This window comes from Podarcis vaucheri (assembly GCF_965113315.1).
Source record: "Podarcis vaucheri genome assembly, chromosome: 7".
NCBI lineage: Eukaryota > Metazoa > Chordata > Lepidosauria > Squamata > Lacertidae > Podarcis > Podarcis vaucheri.
Window position 1 is genome coordinate 56,180,854 of NC_138765.1, and position 18,430 is coordinate 56,199,283.

The following is an 18,430-nucleotide window of genomic DNA, read 5'->3' on the forward strand; positions in this document are numbered from 1 at the left end:
TAGGCGTTCCCTCCATAACACGCACAGACATTTCCCCTTACTTTCTAGGAGGAAAAAAGTGAGTGTTATGGTGCAAAAAATACAGTAATTCACTCTCCTGCCTCAATGTTGATTGTACTAGCAAGAATAGACCCATGCGTGTAGTGGAATTCTGTGCTTCTTAAATTCTCTCCAGTCACATCAAACCAAACCAAACCTTGAGTCGGTGTGAGCTTGGCTCATTTCCCCTGATACATACTTAACTTTATATACTACATCTCATGCAGTGTTGGAAATACAATATAAAGAACAGCTCAAAAAATATTATTTTATTTTAACACCGTAACAACATCCTGATCATGTTTATGTGGAGACATATTAAATTCTCTGCCAGTCCAAGTGTATAAATCACTTATTCTGACCAGTACTTTATAGGGACCAACTGGTTTGGATATTTATAGGGTGGGGGTTACAAGTTCCTTTCTGTATTTGTAAATCACTTGCAATCTTTTTTGTAATATTTGACAAAGGTGGGTTTTTTTGGGGGGGGGGGTTTCAACGTTGCTCTACCTTAAAAAACAACCAAAAGCTTCTGAAAGTAGCTACTATATTGTTGCTAGAAAAAACCTAAAATATATGAATGCTCAGTCTACCTATATGGGCCTTGAGCTTCCTCTGTTCTCCTAGCTTACAATCTGGTATACCCAAGTTAACCTCCTGTAAGGCTGAAGGACGCATCTACCTTTGGCTCATGAAAACAGTTTTGTAAAAGTACAGGGGCTGAAATCCAGAATACAGTTGAGCTGGAGAGTGCTCATCTGTGTTCTGGATCAGCCTCTTTAGCTTGACCTGCCCCTTGAAAGCTTCACAGCAGTTCAACCCTTCTTGGTGCCACACTGATTGGTGTTACTTGTTGATGCAGGATAGGGTCATCCCTGTGGTAGCGCCCCATTTGGGGAACGCCTTTTCTCCGATGGTGTGTCAGTCATCCGCACAGTGGAGTTGTCAATTTAAGAGGCACCTACTCAACTGGGCTTTTGGGGCATCCTGGTGTGGGGCTAGAGTCTGTTATTTAGTTAGGAGTTTTAAGTTCTTGAGTTTGAATCTTTTTTTTATGATTCAGCAATGTTATCACTGTACATTGTACTTTATGGTTTCTGTATATACACTGGAAGTAAACAAATAAATGCTTTTCTCCCGTAGGATTCTTTGGGTGAACAGACAACCTAGCCATCTTCTACTTTCAAAGTCCTACTACTGCTCACCCTAGAGCAGTGATGGAGAACCTGTGGCCCTCCAGATATTGTTGGACATTATCCCCAGCCACCATGGCCAATGGTCAGAGATTATGGGGTTTGTAATCCAACAGCATCTGGAGGGCCAAAAAACACACAGTGTGGTATAGCAGTTAGAGTGTCAGACTACAGCTGCTGAGACCCAGCTTCAAATCCCCATTTAGCCATAATACTCTGAACCAGTCACCTCTTTAAGCTTCCTCCACCTCATAGGATTCCACCTCATAGGATTGTTGCAAAGCTAGAAGGGAGGGAAACATATCGGGTGCCCTGAGTTCTCTGAGAGAAAGGCAGGTTAAAAACGCAATTAATGAAGGGGCAGCTAACATTGTTGCTGCTGCTGAGAATTAAATAAGAGTTTTCTTCTTCTTGTATTTGGAAACGGTCAGTGCTGCTTTGCATGCCAAACACCTGAGGTTCAATCCTTGGCATCTCCAGGCTGGGCCAGGAAAGAATCCCTGTTTGAAATGCTGGAGAGTTGCTGCGTGTCAGTGAAGACAATACTGAGCTAGATGAACCAATAATCTGACTCTGCATAAGGCAGCTTCCCTGTGTTCTGTGTATTGACCATGGTCCACAGCGTAAATAAACTTTTGGTATATTTACACTGCGGACTGTGACCAGTCTGGTTCCAGACTGTAAACGAAAAATAGGTGTAAGACATAAAAGGAATATCATCATTAATGAAACTTGGAAAATACGTGAATGATCCCTGCACCCATCCAATCTTCACACAAAGCATCCAGAAATCTTTGGCTATAGCTAGTGGGAGGGCAGCCCCTGTGCTGACAATGATATTTTGATATTTACCGGTAAACAAATCATTATTTGAAAATCTGACCAAGGAGACTGTGACATGGCAAACTGATGGTGAAACCTCCAGCAAGTATTCCCTCCCAAGAAGCAGAGTTTTTAAATAGGTAATGGGGTCCATCGTCCACAGCGTACTCCCCACATAAACAAAACTGGAAGGCAAAAGGCATGTTTCCACATCACCCCTCAGCAATAGAAATTGCACTAATTGGCCTAATTCATGAACTCAGGATGTGCCTACTTCACTGCTAGAGCCTCTGCTAATTCTGGAAGCAGTATTATTTCCTCAAATATTTCTGCATCGTAGATGCCATAAATGATGTATTAAGACAAGCTAAATGGGGAAGCAGAAACCCCCACTTCTTTCAAAGAACTGGAAAGAGTGAGTGCATTTTTAGTATTTTATTGCTCTTTTTCTCCCCCTCCAAAAGAATTCCTGAGGTCTTTCTCAGCTCTGGTGCTGGAGAATATAATAAGACTCTTTGTTGTGCTTTGAGGGGGAAGGTGTTAAAGTTGAAATTTTAAAGGTTAGTTCAACACCTGCTTCTTAAGCTCTTGTCTCCATTCCCCCCACCACCTCTCTTTTCAGGTGAATATTAAGCCATACCTTGAACTGTGCAGTTTGCGTTGAAAATTGATCATCACCTTTCCCTCTTAATATCAAAAATAGACTTTGATGGGTTATCTGGAAACGGTGTTCTCCTTTCCCAGACAGAAGCTTTTTACGATAAGTGAAATCTGATCTTCATGTCCTATGTGAAAGAGAAACAGTTTAGCTCAATACACACACACACTTGTAGAGGGAGTTTGGGCTGAACTTTGCCGCCTCCAGGACTCCATCAAAGGGGTGTCTGATACAAAACGTTATGGGGGGAGGGCATGCAGTAAATCCATAGCACGTGGCAGGCAACTGGGGCGGCCCCATCTGCTGTGCCCCACAGCATGCTTAACTGAGGTTGTCATGGTCTTTGCAGTCTCCCCCACCCCTAATCTTTAAGAGGTAGACATGACCAGATTTTTCAAGCAGATTTACAATTGTCACTAATTTTTGCCTACCGTGACTTCAAAACACACTGGAGCAAAATATACTTCGGGCTTGTTCAAAGAGGGAAGACTTGCTTCTCCACAGCTGTTTCCTATAGATCAAATGTTGCTTGAAGGTTATGGGGTTTAAACACGACATGAGGATGTATTCAGTGGCCTCTTTTTCTGGCGGGGGAAGGGAGAGAGGAGTTCGTGGGGGAAGGGGACCGAGCAAATTATATATTTCAAGGAGCATCAAAAAAATTATTTTCATTAACTAGAAGTTGGGAGCATAGACTTGGCTGAATGGGCTGTGGTTAGAGATTTGCAGCATTAAATGGAAAAAATGAAAAAGCAAAACCCTTCCATATGCACTGTGAGCCTCATTCATATTTCAATCCAGTTAATTTGCCTCTGAAACTTGACCCCTGCATTTGATCTACATACTTTGTGTATCTCTATTTGCTAAGGCCATGAACTCCTGAAAGTTATTTGTTGTTGCTAAACTTTGATCATATGAGTTTGGTAAATCTGCTACATCTTGTTCAGTTGTCTGCTAATTAATTATGTAAGGTTCTCCAGCCCCACCTCTCCCCCCCAAAAAAAAATGCATTATGCATACTTTTTCTGGTGGTTACAAAATGATTCTTTATTAGGACTGAGCCATAGGCCCCATCTTCACAATACACTTAAAACAGTATTATACCACTGTAAACTCTTAGCTTCCCACACAAAAATCCCTGGAACTGTAGCTTAAGAGTGCTGTAAGGTGTTAGGAGACTTCCCTATTCCTTTTACAGAGCTACAGCTTCCCGAGTTCCTTGGGACTGACTGCTGAACCACTCTGAGAATTGTACCTCTGAGAATTGTGAGGGCAATAGCAGGTCCTTTAACAACTCTCTGCACCCTTAACAAGCTGCAGTTCACAGGATTCTTTGGGAAGCCACGTCTGTTTAAGGTGTTGTGATACTGCTTTAAATGTACACTACAGATGGGTCTACTCTTTACAGTGGCTGTTTGCTTTTTTCCTGCACTAAAACCAAACAAGAGGAAGTTCTGCTAAATGAGAGCAAGGCTCCCTCTAGACCAGCATCCTGCGTCATCAGTCGATGCCCAAATGTCTTTGAGAAGCTGCAGGGCATAAAGGCAGTAGCCCTCTCATGCTTGTCCAACTTCCAGATAACTGGTACTCAGAGAGTTACACTACCTCTGAACACGAAGGCTTGATTTAGGTATCATAAAAGCATGTGGGGAACATGTTCAGTGAGTGAAGGGAAGATATGCATCTCTAGACCCTCAAGATGGGCATACGGCCAACCTGGTGGCCTCCAAATCTTTTGGACTCCCAACTCCAGTCAGCCCCAGATAGCACAGTCAGTTGTAGTCCAGCAACATCTGCATTGATCCTACATTACCTTGCTTTCCTCTGCCGCAGCTATATCATGCACCCATCTCCACAGTTGACTCTAACTCTTATTTTCCGTTCACAGATGATCTCAACATGACCCACCAGCATTGTGTCCTGGCTGGCTTGCCGCCTAGATTCAGTTCTACTCATAGGGTGGCAGAGGTGAGTAACAGAGAATTTGGGGGTTTGTTTTTTCCTGGAACAATAATGGTTTCCTTCTCTGATCTTGGATGCTCTTCTCTGAGGGCCCAGCTACATTCTACTTTAAATGGGTAGCTTGCATTGCATACATTTTTTTTTAAAAAAAACAACACTTTTAAGTCACAATTGTAGGCCAAGGGGGGCATTCAGGATTGGTGCAATGTTGTGGTGCAGGTGGAGTGGTTTTTTAAAAAACCATTTCATTCTATTCTGAAGTCTTGTAGGACCCCAATGGCCATTTATGTTCCAACAAAAATAGCAGCGAGAAAGTGGTGTCTTTCACAATGAACCATGCTTGAGGTTTGTGTTTGGCAAGAAAGGGGGATGAGATTGCCTTGTTATGATAAGTGGGAAAGGGGATTTCAAGGGAGCAGTTGGGTAGGGGGTGGGAATTTTGCCAATTGGGAGAGGGGAGAGGGGTGGGGAGTAAGAGGGATTAGCTGGGTGGCAATGGGTGGAAGTGGCTACTAGTTCTAACCATGCGTCTCTGAGTTTACTGTGAATTTGTTTTCATTGCCATTACATATTGAAATAAATAAATTATATCTACTAAACTTAGTAGTTGCTTTTTAAAAAAATCAAAAGTTACTTACAACAATAAATAAATCACACATACATTAAAACCAGCATAAAGCAAAACAGAGAAAAATCTACAATTCATTGATATGATTGTTCCTCAGATGAACACTCTTGTTGTTAACTTGGGTTGGTTGGTTGATTTTCAGTGAAACGTGCATGAACACCCTCTTACCTGTGCAGGGCTATTAGCACATTGAGACTGTGGTGGGACTTATTCTGCCCACCCTGATGAAGCAGTACAGAAAAAGTAGGATACAGGATTGTATTCAAAGTAATGCTCTGAGTAAGCAGAATGACTTCTGCAATGAGACCTTCCCCCTTTCATCTCCCCCACATGCCCCTTAAATCCATTCTGGTAGCTCCCCACCCCCACCCCTCCAGAGCAAATTCAGGGAAAGTGCAGGGCAAGCGGGGCAAAAGTCTGGTCACGCAAGCAGAAGTCATTCCACTCTCACATTTATTTTGTTGAACTCAGCCCACAGACTTGTGTACTGCCATCATAAAACATAATTACAGAAACCGTGCAAGCTAAGACTCTTAAAATAAGCAATCTAATATACACATATTAGTGTAATAGTATTATGTATTATTATCATAGTAATATATCCATATTAGTCTAGGGTTCTAAACATCACTTAAAAGGCTTGTTATTTGTCCTTTGCAGTAAAGAATGAACTCCCTGACCCTGCTCCCCACACTCTGTTATTCTGATATTAAAATGCACATTTACTTCCACACACACACAAAGAAAAGGAGAAGAAGCTTCCTCTTTAGAAGCCCCTGCTTTGTTTTCATAAACCTCTGTAACCTCACATTATATAGTATGGAAATTTTCAATACAAAGAATCATAGCACCAAGGGGTCCTTTCTCAGGGCTGTTCTTGGGGATTTAGCTGCACTTATAAATATTTAACTGAAAAAGATCCTGATGTAGACGCATCGTTGTGTGAGAACACCCCCCTCCCCACAGAGAAAAGTCTATTTCATGTTTTGTTTGTTCTTTCAGTCCAGAATAGTGTTTTCCTGTGAATGGGGGCAGATGATGTTCCAATGCATACATGTGTATTCTCTTCATCTGCAGTGTGGCTTTTTTCATCTGCTTGTTTCCCGCATACGGGTGGTGCCCTCTGGGCCCTGAATTAAGCAAGGAGCCCCCTACCGCCTCAAAGTCGGGTTTCGTAGGCATGTTTGTACCTGAGGTCCCCACCCCAGTTTGCATATTAATTAAAGAACATGGGAAGAACCCTGCTGGATCAGAACAAAGTTCGAGCCAACCTAGCATCCTGTTTCCCCCACAATGGCCACCCAGATGCCTCCAGACCACAAGCAGTGCATGAAGACAGCAACCCTCCCACACAATCTTATGAGACTGCCCTGGCCCCTTACCTACCCAGTGTTTGTAAGCTCCTTGTAAGTCCCTTGTAGCTCAAAACCATTGATAGATCCATCTTCCATCGATTACTTTATTCCATGTTTCAATTAGTTTCATTTGTAGCCCCACTGCTACTCCAAGAAGCTCATCGTAGTGTTTGAGCCAACCCTGGGTTGTAGGTTTAGGCCTCCTTTGCACTGTATGGAGTCCTAGAGGTCCCTGGGAAGAGAGATTGATTGTTCATCCACTACGAATGGTAGCTTGGTGAGGAGAATAGGGAGTCTCCTAACAGCCCTCAGCACCCTTAACAAACTACAGTTCCCAGGATTCTGGGGGGGGGGGGGGAGCCATGATTGCTTAAAGTGGTATAATACCACTTTAAATATATAGTGCAGATAGGGCCCTATTCTGAGAGAGAGAGAGAGACAGAGTGAGAGATAAAGCTAGTTTTATTTTTACTGAGCTCAGTATTACCTACCCCACTCTTCCCAAATTGGGTTTCCCAATCCCCTTTCCCAGGTGTTTGGGTCTTCCAACTTCCATCATTCCCCCAGCCACCATGGCCTATGGTGAAGGATGATTGGAATTGTAGTCCAGAACATTTGGAGGGCAACAGGTTGGAGACCTGTAGCCTTTTTCCAGGTTTTTAGAGAAAAGTCTTGCCTGAAAGGTGTTTCTAAGCACACTTGGCAGAATGAGCTAAAGAGCTTCCTTGCAGGCGAGTGTCCTTAGCTATTAGGATTATGCTCTGCCTCCGCAATTGGAAGCAGTAATGCTTCTGAATACCAGTTGCTGGAGACTGCATAAGGGGAGTGTGCTCTTGCGCTCATGTTCTGCTCGCTGGTTTCCCACAGCCATCTGGCTGGCCATTCGCCTGATCCAGCAGGCTCTTCTTATGCTGTTACGTTCGTGATTGTAAGGAGGCTTCAGAGTCCTTTGCATGCATCAGTCTGAGTGGTCATAGAATAGAATCATAGAATCATAGAGTTGGAATAGACCACAAGGGCCATCGAGTCCAAGCCCTTACGAGCAGGAAACACCATCAGAGCACTCCTGACATATGGTTGTCAAGCCTCTGCTTAAAGACCTCCAAAGAAGGAGACTCCACCACACTCCTTGGCAGCAAATTCCACTGTTGAACAGCTCTTACTGTCAGGAAGTTCTTCCTAATGTTTAGGTGGAATCTTCTTTCTTGTAGTTTGGATCCATTGCTCTGTGTCAGCTTCTCTGGAGCAGCAGAAAACAACCTTTCTCCCTCCTCTATGTGACATCCTTTTATATATTTGAACATGGCTATCATATCACCCCTTAACTTCTCCAGGCTAAACATGCCCAGCTCCCTTAGCCGTTCCTCATAAGGCATCGTTTCCAGGCCTTTGACCATTTTGGTTGCCCTCCTCTGGACACGTTCCAGTTTGCCAGTGTCCTTCTTGAATTGTGGTGCCCAGAACTGGACACAGTACTCCAGGTGAGGTCTGGTGTAGTAGTTAGAGTGTCTGACTAGGATCTGGTAGACCAGGGTTCAAACCCCTGATCACTGGGCGACCTTGCCTAACCTCTCAGCCTAACCCACCTCACAGGGTGGTTGTGGGGATTAAATGAGAAGGTGGGAAACCACATGCGCCACCTTGAGCTCCTTGGAGAAAATAAATGAAAACATTAAAAAAAAAAAAAAGCGAGAGAAAGAGAGCGAGAAATAGAGAGAGAGGGTTTTAGATCATTGTTAAAGGAGCTGCCCACTTTAAGTCATAAACACTGAGGCAATCCAACTCTCTACCCGTAATTACCTGTGCAAGCATATCTGTCTCCGATGCCAGCACAGTGTTGTGGCAACATTGGTTCTCTCTCATGTTTCAAGCTGCCAACGATGTTGCTACGTGTTTTTGATCTTAAGCTTTTCTTTGTTGTTGCAACAGTTCTTAGAACTGGGCTAGCAGCATGGATTATTTACCTTGAATTTCAGTTGCAGCATTTTTGTTGTTGCTGGGCTATACTGTTACCTAGTGCAGGCAGGGGATCAAAATGCAGTGTGGGGGGTGGGGGGTGGGGAATATGAACAAAACCTGCAGGCCAGTAAGGAAGGTCTACCCTGACAGCTTTGTGTCTGCAGGGGGTATGTTAGCCTGAAGTGGTAGATCCCAGTGCTAAATGCATCACATTATACTCATTTTATTTAGCTCATATTCTGATGTTAGTGGGCCATAGAGCCATTGGGGACTTCTTAAACATTATTATTATTATTATTATTATTATTATTATTATTATTATTATCAGGTACTACTAGTGCTAGTACTATTACTACCTGGACCTTTAGCCCTTCTCCAGGTCCTCCCTCACAGTTGAGGCTTGGAGTGTGAAGACAATAGTAGGGCCTTTTCATTTGTGGCTCCTGATCTGTGCAATATATCCACGTGGTGCCTTTGTTGACAGCTTTTTGACACTAGGCAAAGACCATTGTTTTTTCAAGGGCTTTCTGACCGACTAAGCTAATGTTTTGTTACTAGTGTGCTGCCAAAGCTTCCTGTGACTGTACAGTTGTTTTGATATCTTTATGGTATAATGTATTTATATTTATGCTTTAAATAAGTCACTTCGATACCTTTGGGTAACAAGTGACTTACAAAATAGTAGTAGTAATAATAACAACAGCAATTGAAATCAGTGCAGCTACTGATGCTAATGGTGCATACCTATAGTTTAATATAGTGCCAGTCTCTTAAGTGACTGGAGTTGGGTTTGGAATCTCTTTTTTGCTTGTTTGATTTCATTTGGGGCTAAATTTTCTTTCTGCATTTATGAATTCTAACAGTGCTCTCAAGGGACCCTGCCTTATATTTTGGACCAGTGCAATGCTGCACTTCAGAACTTGTGCACCAATACTCATTTGAGCTGTCCGACTTTGAAATCTCTGGATGTCGATGACATAAAGCAAGTGGAAGAAACCCATAATGAGGTGAGAAGAAGGTTTACATTGAAAGAAAAGCTGCACAGGGCGTATGAAATTTGCATTTCATATAGGCAGAGCACTTGCTTTGCTTGCCAAAGTTCCCAGTTCAGTCCTGGTGTTTCCGGTTAAAAGGATCAGGTATCAGGTGGAAGGAAAGACAGACCTTGGGTCTGAACGATTAGAAAGCTACACCATTTCAAAGTAGACAGCACTGGGTTAAATGGACAAGTGACCTGAACAGGTATATAGAAGCTTACTATGTAGTCTTGAGAAAGGGCCAGATACCTGTGACCCTCCAGATATTACCAGACTTCAGATTCCATCATGCTTGCTGGAGCTGTTTTGTGCTGGTGTCCAACAGTGGCTTCAGGGCCATAGGTTTTGCACCACTGGTTTAGAAGACTCTGAATAAGGTAGCTTCACATGGTGTGGTGCATAACACTTGACTATAAGATTTGGGTGGATTCCATTGGGTTGTATCCCGCTCAGCTTGGATTCCTTTTGGAAGTAATAGACCTAAGATAGTCTTGTCCTTTATTTGCAATGGGTCTACTCTGCATAGGACTAACATTGAATACAGAACCCATGGTGTGTACAAGGGAACTTCAGTTCAATTTGTAATGAGGATAAGGTTCAAATATATTATGACTTGTGCAATCTACTTTTTGAAAACTGAAATTGCTGTATTAGGGTGAGATACTATACTAGTTCTACTCAGAGTAGAACCATTGAAGTTAATGGGGGTGACTAACTGATTCAGTATGACACAATCCTTACTATTTGCAAGCAAGAATGCACATTCAGGATCTCTTGGCAGTTATGACATAACCTGAGCTGTGTTTTGAAATCCTGAGTATTCTCTCTTGTTTACAAAGAGAAGGGATGCCCTGATGGACCTGACCAAGTTCTGCCCACTCCAGTGTTCTTTGCAAGAATCCCAACAACCAGCAAGTACTTGGCCAGTGTTTACTGGAATAGCAGAATCTATTTTCTCCCCACCCCTGATGAATCCCTTTGTGTTGGACCCACAAACACAGTGAGCCACCAACCTGGAGGCAGCTTATGCGCCAGATGTTGTGGCACACCAGGAATACACACCAAACATCCTGATTTTGATGCTTTCCTGGAATTGCCTGATGGAGACTGCCTACCATCCAGTAAGCCAGAACATGCAGGTGCTGACTGGTAGGTTGCAGGACTAGAAGTGGAAACTTTGGGTATTGTGGTGAGATGCTAGAGTTGTAGCTTGGAGCATATTCCTGGCGGTAAGCATTTCTAAGCAGTGTATTGGCATCTCCCAACTAGCCTGGCCATTGGGCTTTATTAAAGGCTCTGGGCTGTTCCCATAAGTCCCTTTGGCTCTGGCCCCTTCAGCTTTGCCCTCCATACTCAACTTCTGGTCCTCTCAGACACTGGCTGGCAGGCATTAGTACTTCCCTATACGCTGAACTCCTTTACCCTATCCTCACCCCAACAGAAGATCTCAATTTCTACACACCATGATAAAGCAAGAGAGTTTGGAATTGCCCGTTCATGAGCTTTTGATCCCACCCTCCCAGCCCTTTCCCCCAAGATTAGCTTTCCAGTCAGAAAGTGGGTTAATTCCACACAACAGCAGGCTCCCCCCTCCCTCTCTTCCTCCCGACAAGTCTCTCCTCTCTGCCACACATGTGGGCAACTTATCTGTGGTTTACATTGCTGCGGAGACACATTTCTTTGTCGAATCCCACTGTAAACGGGAAGCCTAGACATCTGCGGTGCTAATGCAGGTCTTTGATTCTCCCTTAACAAAAAAAAGGAGGAGGGGGGAAAGAAAGAAAAAGGAAAGAGAAAAAGGACCACATGCCTTTTGTATACTAATTATAGAGTAATGCTTGGTAGGTTCATGGCCTAATACAACTGGTATGTTCTTAATCTGTGAGGCATATGTTGGAAGAAAATCTCAGCTTTACATATGAAGTCCTAGAGATAGCTCAGCCGTCCCCCAGAACTTTCTTCAGTGCAGGAATCCTTTTCTGGCGAGAACAAAGGAAATTGCAATAGGAGTATTGCTTGATGACTTGCAACAGGCATCTGGTTGGCCACTGGGAAAGCAGGATGCTGGACTAAATGGACCATTACCTGATCCAGAAGGCTCTTCTTACGCTCTTATGACCAGACACTCTGGGGGGGGGGGCTTTATGGTGCAAAAACTGCTCTGAGAAGGAGGGGAGAGGGCTTAGTGGCTGATGCAAAGGCCAGCCAAGAAGTGCAGTAGACAGCTGGGCTCCGTAGAAGAGGGAAATCAGCTTTGTGAGTGACACAAAGGGCAGCCAAGCAGCGCTGTCAAATTTGTACTTTCTGGTTCAAAGCAGAACAGGTTTCCCCTAAGTTTGATCTCTGTCAGGAGTGAGGAACTTGTTCCCCTCCATCAGATGTTGGAGTACAATTCCGATCATCCCTGGCCATTGGCCTTGCTGGCTCAGAATAGGACTTCGATTCCTACAATATTTGGGGAGCTATAGGTTCCCTAGTCCTGATCTGTATGGAGATGGTGAAAAATGTCCATGAACTGCAGCGGGGACTCTTCCACGGTGGGCTTGCTGCATAAATACTTTTCTCTGCAAGATTCTGGCTTATTGCTGCCAGGTTGCAAGGCAAGGGCTGTCCGTGTGTGAAGGGGGGAAGGTTTTCTGAACCATGAGAGCCCTCTAAGCAGTAGAAATTGGACCAATAAAAAAAAAAACCCTATTCCTACCCTTCTCAGTTTTATATTGCTGTGTCCAGAATGGCAATGACCCCACTCCATATCTTTTCCCTTGACAGCCTGAAAGATTGTCCCCGTCCATCTGTGGATTTCATCTGGCTCCACTTGTGATCCTGATACTTGTCAGGCCTTTGACTTGAACCCAATAATGCACCCTAATTGGAGCTTGACTGGACTGCACAGGGCACAGAACCACTAGATTGAGAGCATCATAAAAACATCACAGATTAACAAATGTGTCTCGCTCTCCTGTTTTAAAATTAACAGACTGTGCCTGAAACACTTGGCTAGTGTTACGTAGGTCGGCAAAGAGTGTGATAAGCTTATTGGAGTAACTACTTGGGGCAACTCTACTGAGGTACAGCCATCTTTACAATAATAAAAAAGGCAACAGCACACACAGTTGTTACAGAACGAATCAAATTACCCCTTCAAGCAATCAGGTGATTGTTTGGTCACTAGTAATTTACCCTGAAATATACGATCTGGCACTGCGGAATGAATGCTGAGCTGTTGATCTGGCCAGCGCTTGAGATTTATTCAGCTCCTGGGATGTGTCTAGAATGGTGCACAGAGATGGGGGGTGGGTATCACTCATGAGTAAATAGCATTAAACAGGGAAAATAAAATAAGTTTGCAAGCAGTTGGGCAGGTCTGCAGGAATGCAAAAGCACCATGGTAAAGTATTCAAGCAGAACTCCTATCTCACTATTGTAAATTACAATTATATCTTTTCTGCATGCAGCTCCTTCCCTCAATTTACCTCCCACAATATTGCCCATGAAGTTAGTAAGTCAACATGGCGGCCTCCAAAGTGCCAGCTCCCATGATCCCAATCCAGCCCGGGCAGTCATCAGTTACCCCTGCTCAATGCAAAAAATAGGTTGTATCCAGTTAGGTTCTGCCCATTGGAATCCATGGACCTACCTTAGTCATACCAATTCATTTTGGTGGTTCTACGCTGTGTAGAACTAACATTGGATACAAGCCTGTGCCCTTTAGGTTTTGGAACAATGTGATTCCAAAATGCTGGATTCAAGGTAGCTGGGCTTGCTGGCTAGGGAGTAGAACTCAGTTCCTAGTATCATAGTGATGGTCATCTCTCTCTCCCCCTCTCCCTCTCCCAACAGCACCAAGTGTCAGTGCTGTAGAGTGCATTGGACACTCCTTACTACAAAGGGAGTTTGCATTGCTTCTAGGTGAAGGCTGTTTGTTAGGGCGAGGTCCGTGGCTCAGTGGCAGAGCATATTGCTTTGCATACAGAAGGCCTCTGGTTCCAACCCTGGCATCTCCAGGTAGGATTGGGAGAAAGCCCTGTCTTGGAAAACACTGGAGAGTCACTGCCAGTCAGTGTAAAGCAGACAGAGCTAGATGGACTCAATGGTCTGAGTCAGTATAAGGCAGCTTCCTATGTCCCTATGGCTTACCTGAGCTTAACGCCCACTGCAAAGGTGTTGTGTTGGCAGACTGTTAGGTCACCGCTTAGAAGAGTGTCGATGTACACAGCGAAGGTAAGGTTAACGTGTGTGTTTCGCGCATTACACCGAAATGGCAGCGCAGTCGGTGGCCAGCTGGCGTTGAAGAGAGGAAATATAGATCACCTGCCTAGGTGGCATTTCATAAGCCAAGTGCTTTTAAATAATTAACGGAGGACCCCCCATCTGGCTCACCAAATGTCAGCCAGCGTCCGCTGGCCTTTTCCCTGTGCCTTATTGACTGTAACTCTCAAAGTGTGCCTTTAATAATAGCTTAAAGGGCGAGCGGAGAAGAGTTGGATGTGACGCTGGGGGTAAATCAGTGCTGCAAACAGAGGGAGATCAAGACAAAAAAGTGTGCAGCATTATGTTGTTCTGCTTTTACAATGCACTCTGGGGTGGTGCCATTCAGCTTACTGCTGCGGCCTGATTTGGCTTTGGTATGAATGATTTCCTGTTGAAAGAACAACACTGGCACAAACAAACAATTTTTTTTAAAAAAAACAAAACCCCAACAACTTAGCTTTGTTCAGAATCCGGGTGCAAATATGTGAATATTCTACATCAAGCATTGGCAGGGAAGTCCTGCAAGCTGCCTTCACTTTGCTGTGCTTCCGTCCTCTTCTCTCCCTCTTCCCGCTTCCACCCTACATTGGAAGCCCTGCATTTCAACTCTTGCTGTGGCAATTCACCCACTTATGGGTCTGCCATGGACAGTCAGTCAGGAGGTGAAATTCCAAATTGTAACAGTACAGGGGCAAGGAAGATGAGCTTAGCCAGGCAAGACCTTCTCTAGCAATACAAGTTGCTCAGAGCTTTGCAGCTGGAACTTAATAGGACCTGTTGGGATCAGGTGATTGAGTCCTTTGCCCAATTACTAGAATGGTACTGCAGATCGATCTATCTATCATCTATCTATCTATCTATCATCTATCTATCTATCTATCATCTATCTATTATCTATCTATCGATCATCTATCATCTATCTAGCTATCTAGCTATCTAGCTATCTATCTAGCTATCTATCTATCATCTATCATCTATCTATCTATCTATCTATCTAGCTATCTAGCTATCTAGCTATCTATCTATCATCTATCTATCTATCATCTATCATCTATCTATCTATCATCTATCTATCATCTATCTATCTATCTATCTATCTATCTATCTATCTATCTATCTATCATCTATCTATCTATCTATCTATCTATCTATCTATCATCTATCTCTATCTAGTATCCCTCTTTATAGTCCCACTATAGGCCCATATATATGGCTTATACTGGAAGGATGACTCAACTTTAGCTGAACTCCTGTTAGGTAAGGACATGTGTTATTAAGCCTGTATACTAAGAGAAGTTAAACTATTTGTGTAACCTTTCTTTCAAAACATCTAAGGTGTACCTCTGTTAACCGGTGTCCACTAATCCTACCAATATGTTTTACCAACAGGGTTGTCTTTAATTTTTATTTTATTTTATCTATAGCCTTTTTTGTTTAAACAGCTTCTATTGAAAGCAGTTACACACATCAAACGGGCGTTTAGCGACTGTCAACTAAAATCACTTTCAGACTTTTGTATCTGATCTGTTTAGCCTGGGGGAGGAGGAAGCAGTGAAGGATTGGGGGGGGGGGGGAGGAAGCAGCAGCAAAGAAGAGAATATTATCAGGTGAGAACTTAATCATTGGACTTTGAGGGGGAGGGGGTTCAATGTTGCTCCATCCACAGGTTTCTCTTTGTTTGGCCCATCATAGCTTCAGTCAGGGTAAACAGAACAAAATTCTTTGTGGTCTCAGGTGAAGATTGAAAGGGGATTCAAGCCTGTGTATAAAACACAAACTACCATAACAAAGATAAATACACAGTTCCAATTGACCAGAACTGAATTTTTTAAAAAAGAGGAAGAGAGAGGGAAGAAAAGAGAGTGGGATCTGGGTATCACAAAAGAAAAAGGAGGAAAAAAAGAACTATGCTTGAAGATTAACCCATGAGCTCTCTGAAGTTGCATTGTTGCTCCTTAACTACGGTAGTGGCAACACAAGATACTGAAAGGTTTTTCTGTCTTTCCTTCATGTCATTTTGAAAGGCACCATCAAATGTTGGTGGAGTCCACTGGAAGGGAGCGTACAAAGGAAAGGGTGGGGAGACTCCATTAAAGGACACACGGTTTAGATTTAGTTACTTTTGCAGCACATCACTGACTGCATGAAAGTAGGCTAGGTAGGAGATGACAAGCCGAACTACATGATCAGCACACTTGTCTGATGAACCTGTTGCTGGGTTGAACCCCTGCACATACGTAGATAGCTTTTCGGTCTGATCTACCGTAGCAACATTTTGACGTTCTTACAGTGCAAGCTATAAGATAGGATGGTTCATGTGATAAAACTGTCAATGGGCTGTACCATTTCAGATTGCAGGTGGGTGATCTCACGTGAATATTAATCCATATTAAATAATTTCTACAAAGAAAGCTCACTGGAACCTATTTCTTGGCATATTACTTGTTCTGGTGTGTGTGTGTGTGTGTGTGTGTTATACACACCTACCCACCCACTTCTGAGATTTCCTCCATGCAGTCTGCCATAGTAAAGTGCAGCTACAGACATGTCACATAGGTCTGATTGTACAGATTGACTCCAGGAACATAAAGTTGTGCTATACTGAATCAGATTGTAAGAACACAAGGAGAGCCTGCTGAATTATGCCTGTGGCCCATCTAGTCCAGCAACCAAGTCTCATAGTGACTGACCAGATGCCTGTGGAAAACCTTCAAGCCTGCAACCAAGTTTTTCCGTATTCCAGTCTCTGAAACCCAAACAGACTAAGTCGCGAAGGATAATAATAATAGAAGGTAGAAGAACAGTCGCCAGAGTTGTTGTGTGTGAGAGCTGGAAGTGGCAGGCAGAGAGTTTAAAAACCATATTGTCAGAAAAGCAATATTTATGGTCTGGAAAAAATACAAAGACTTATTGGAAAGCAAAACTCCGAGGTGGGTATCACCAATAGAGGCCAAGGCTCGGAAAAAACCTAATATGGAGGCCGGCTGGCCGAAATATTGGGAAATAATAGAAAACATTGGAGATAATTGGAGGTTGCAGAGCTTTGAAAAACTAAAAGGTAAGGTGCAAAATTGGCTACATTATGCCCAAATTAATGAGGTCTTTAAGCTAGACAAAAAAATAGGATTCCAGGTGGAAAAATCGAAACTTGAGACAGAGTTGTTAGAACCAAAGACCAAGTTATTGTCGAGAATGTACAACTTGCTGCTTAAATGGAACACTCAGGACGAGACAGTTAAATCAGCCATGATAAAATGGGCTCAGGACATTGGTTATAATATCATGTCTGAAGACTGGGAGAGGTTATGGACCACCGGTATGAAGTTTACCGCATGTAATGCTCTGAAAGAAAACATTATGAAAATGGTATACAGGTGGTACATGACCCCGGTCAAGCTGGCTAAGATATACCATTTGTCCGATAATAAATGTTGGAAATGTAAGGAGGCTGAGGGGACATTCTTTCACCTTTGGTGGACTTGTCCAAGAGTGAAGGCCTTCTGGGAAATGATTTATAACGAGTTAAAAAAGGTGTTTAAGTACACCTTCCCTAAGAAACCGGAGGCCTTCCTTCTGGGCATTGTCGGCCAGAAGGTGTTAAAGAAGGATAGAACTTTTTTCATGTATGCTACCACAGCAGCAAGAATCCTCATCGCTAAGCATTGGAAGACTCAAGATTTGCCCACACTGGAAGATTGGCAGACGCAATTGATGAACTACATGGAACTAGCCGAGATGACTGCCAGGATCCGAGATATGGGAGAAGAAGCAATGGAGGAGGACTGGAAAAAATTTAAGGACTATTTGCAAAAGTATTATAAGTTATATGAACTTTAAGATGCCGCATGACTTGGAAGGTTAGCCCCAGCAACGAGAGTGGATTATATATGAAATTGGATAATATTTTTGAAAGAATCAAAGTTTAAATGGGTAAAAACGATAATATGCTATATTTTTAGAGTAAATGGAAAATAAGGGATTTAAACTTAAACTGTAATTGAAAGTACAAAGAAACAAATGAAACAAGGGTATAATTTGCTGATAATTTTATTGTTAAGAATGCACTATGCGGGAGATGTGGGGAAGTTCGATAGAAATTTGAAATAAGTTGCTGAAATGGTTTGATTTTCTTCTTTTTCTTTTTTTATCTTCTATGCTCTTTCTTTTTTCTGTTCTATCTGTAATTGGAAAAAATGTAATAAAAATTATTAAAAAAAAAAAGGAAGTGGCAGGCAGAGAGAGGCATGTCTTGCTCTGTGCTGAACCTAAGCTAGCCTTTTTGTAAACATTTGTTTACTCCTATACAGTTGATTCTCCTCTGTTTTTCTGCATAGGCAGAAAAGGTCCACTTGGGAAAATTTTAAGGGGGAAAAAAACCCATGTTGTCTTTGTTGCAGGTTGAGTTTGAATGGCTCCGACAATTTTGGTTCCAGGGTAAACGTTATAGGAAGTGCACTGACTGGTGGGACAAACCAATGGCTGCGCTGGATGAATTTTGGAGGAAGCTGGAGCTCATGGTATGTACC

The 18,430-nt window shown here is 43.0% G+C and overlaps 1 protein-coding gene across 7 annotated transcripts in view; it reads left to right on the forward strand.

Moving 5' to 3' along the window:
• Positions 1 to 18,430, forward strand: part of FTO (FTO alpha-ketoglutarate dependent dioxygenase) — a 266,159-nt gene that overhangs the window by 61,363 nt on the left and 186,366 nt on the right. For 5 of the 7 annotated variants that reach the window (XM_082232945.1, XM_082232939.1, XM_082232942.1 and 2 more), the window contains exons 4-6: positions 4,601 to 4,680; positions 9,480 to 9,623; positions 18,302 to 18,421. In XM_082232945.1, the coding sequence (XP_082089071.1) occupies positions 4,601 to 4,680; positions 9,480 to 9,623; positions 18,302 to 18,421 (344 nt within the window). The remainder of the gene's footprint in view (positions 1 to 4,600; positions 4,681 to 9,479; positions 9,624 to 18,301; positions 18,422 to 18,430) is intronic. The other 2 variants (XM_082232940.1, XM_082232944.1) reach the window with 2 other exon arrangements.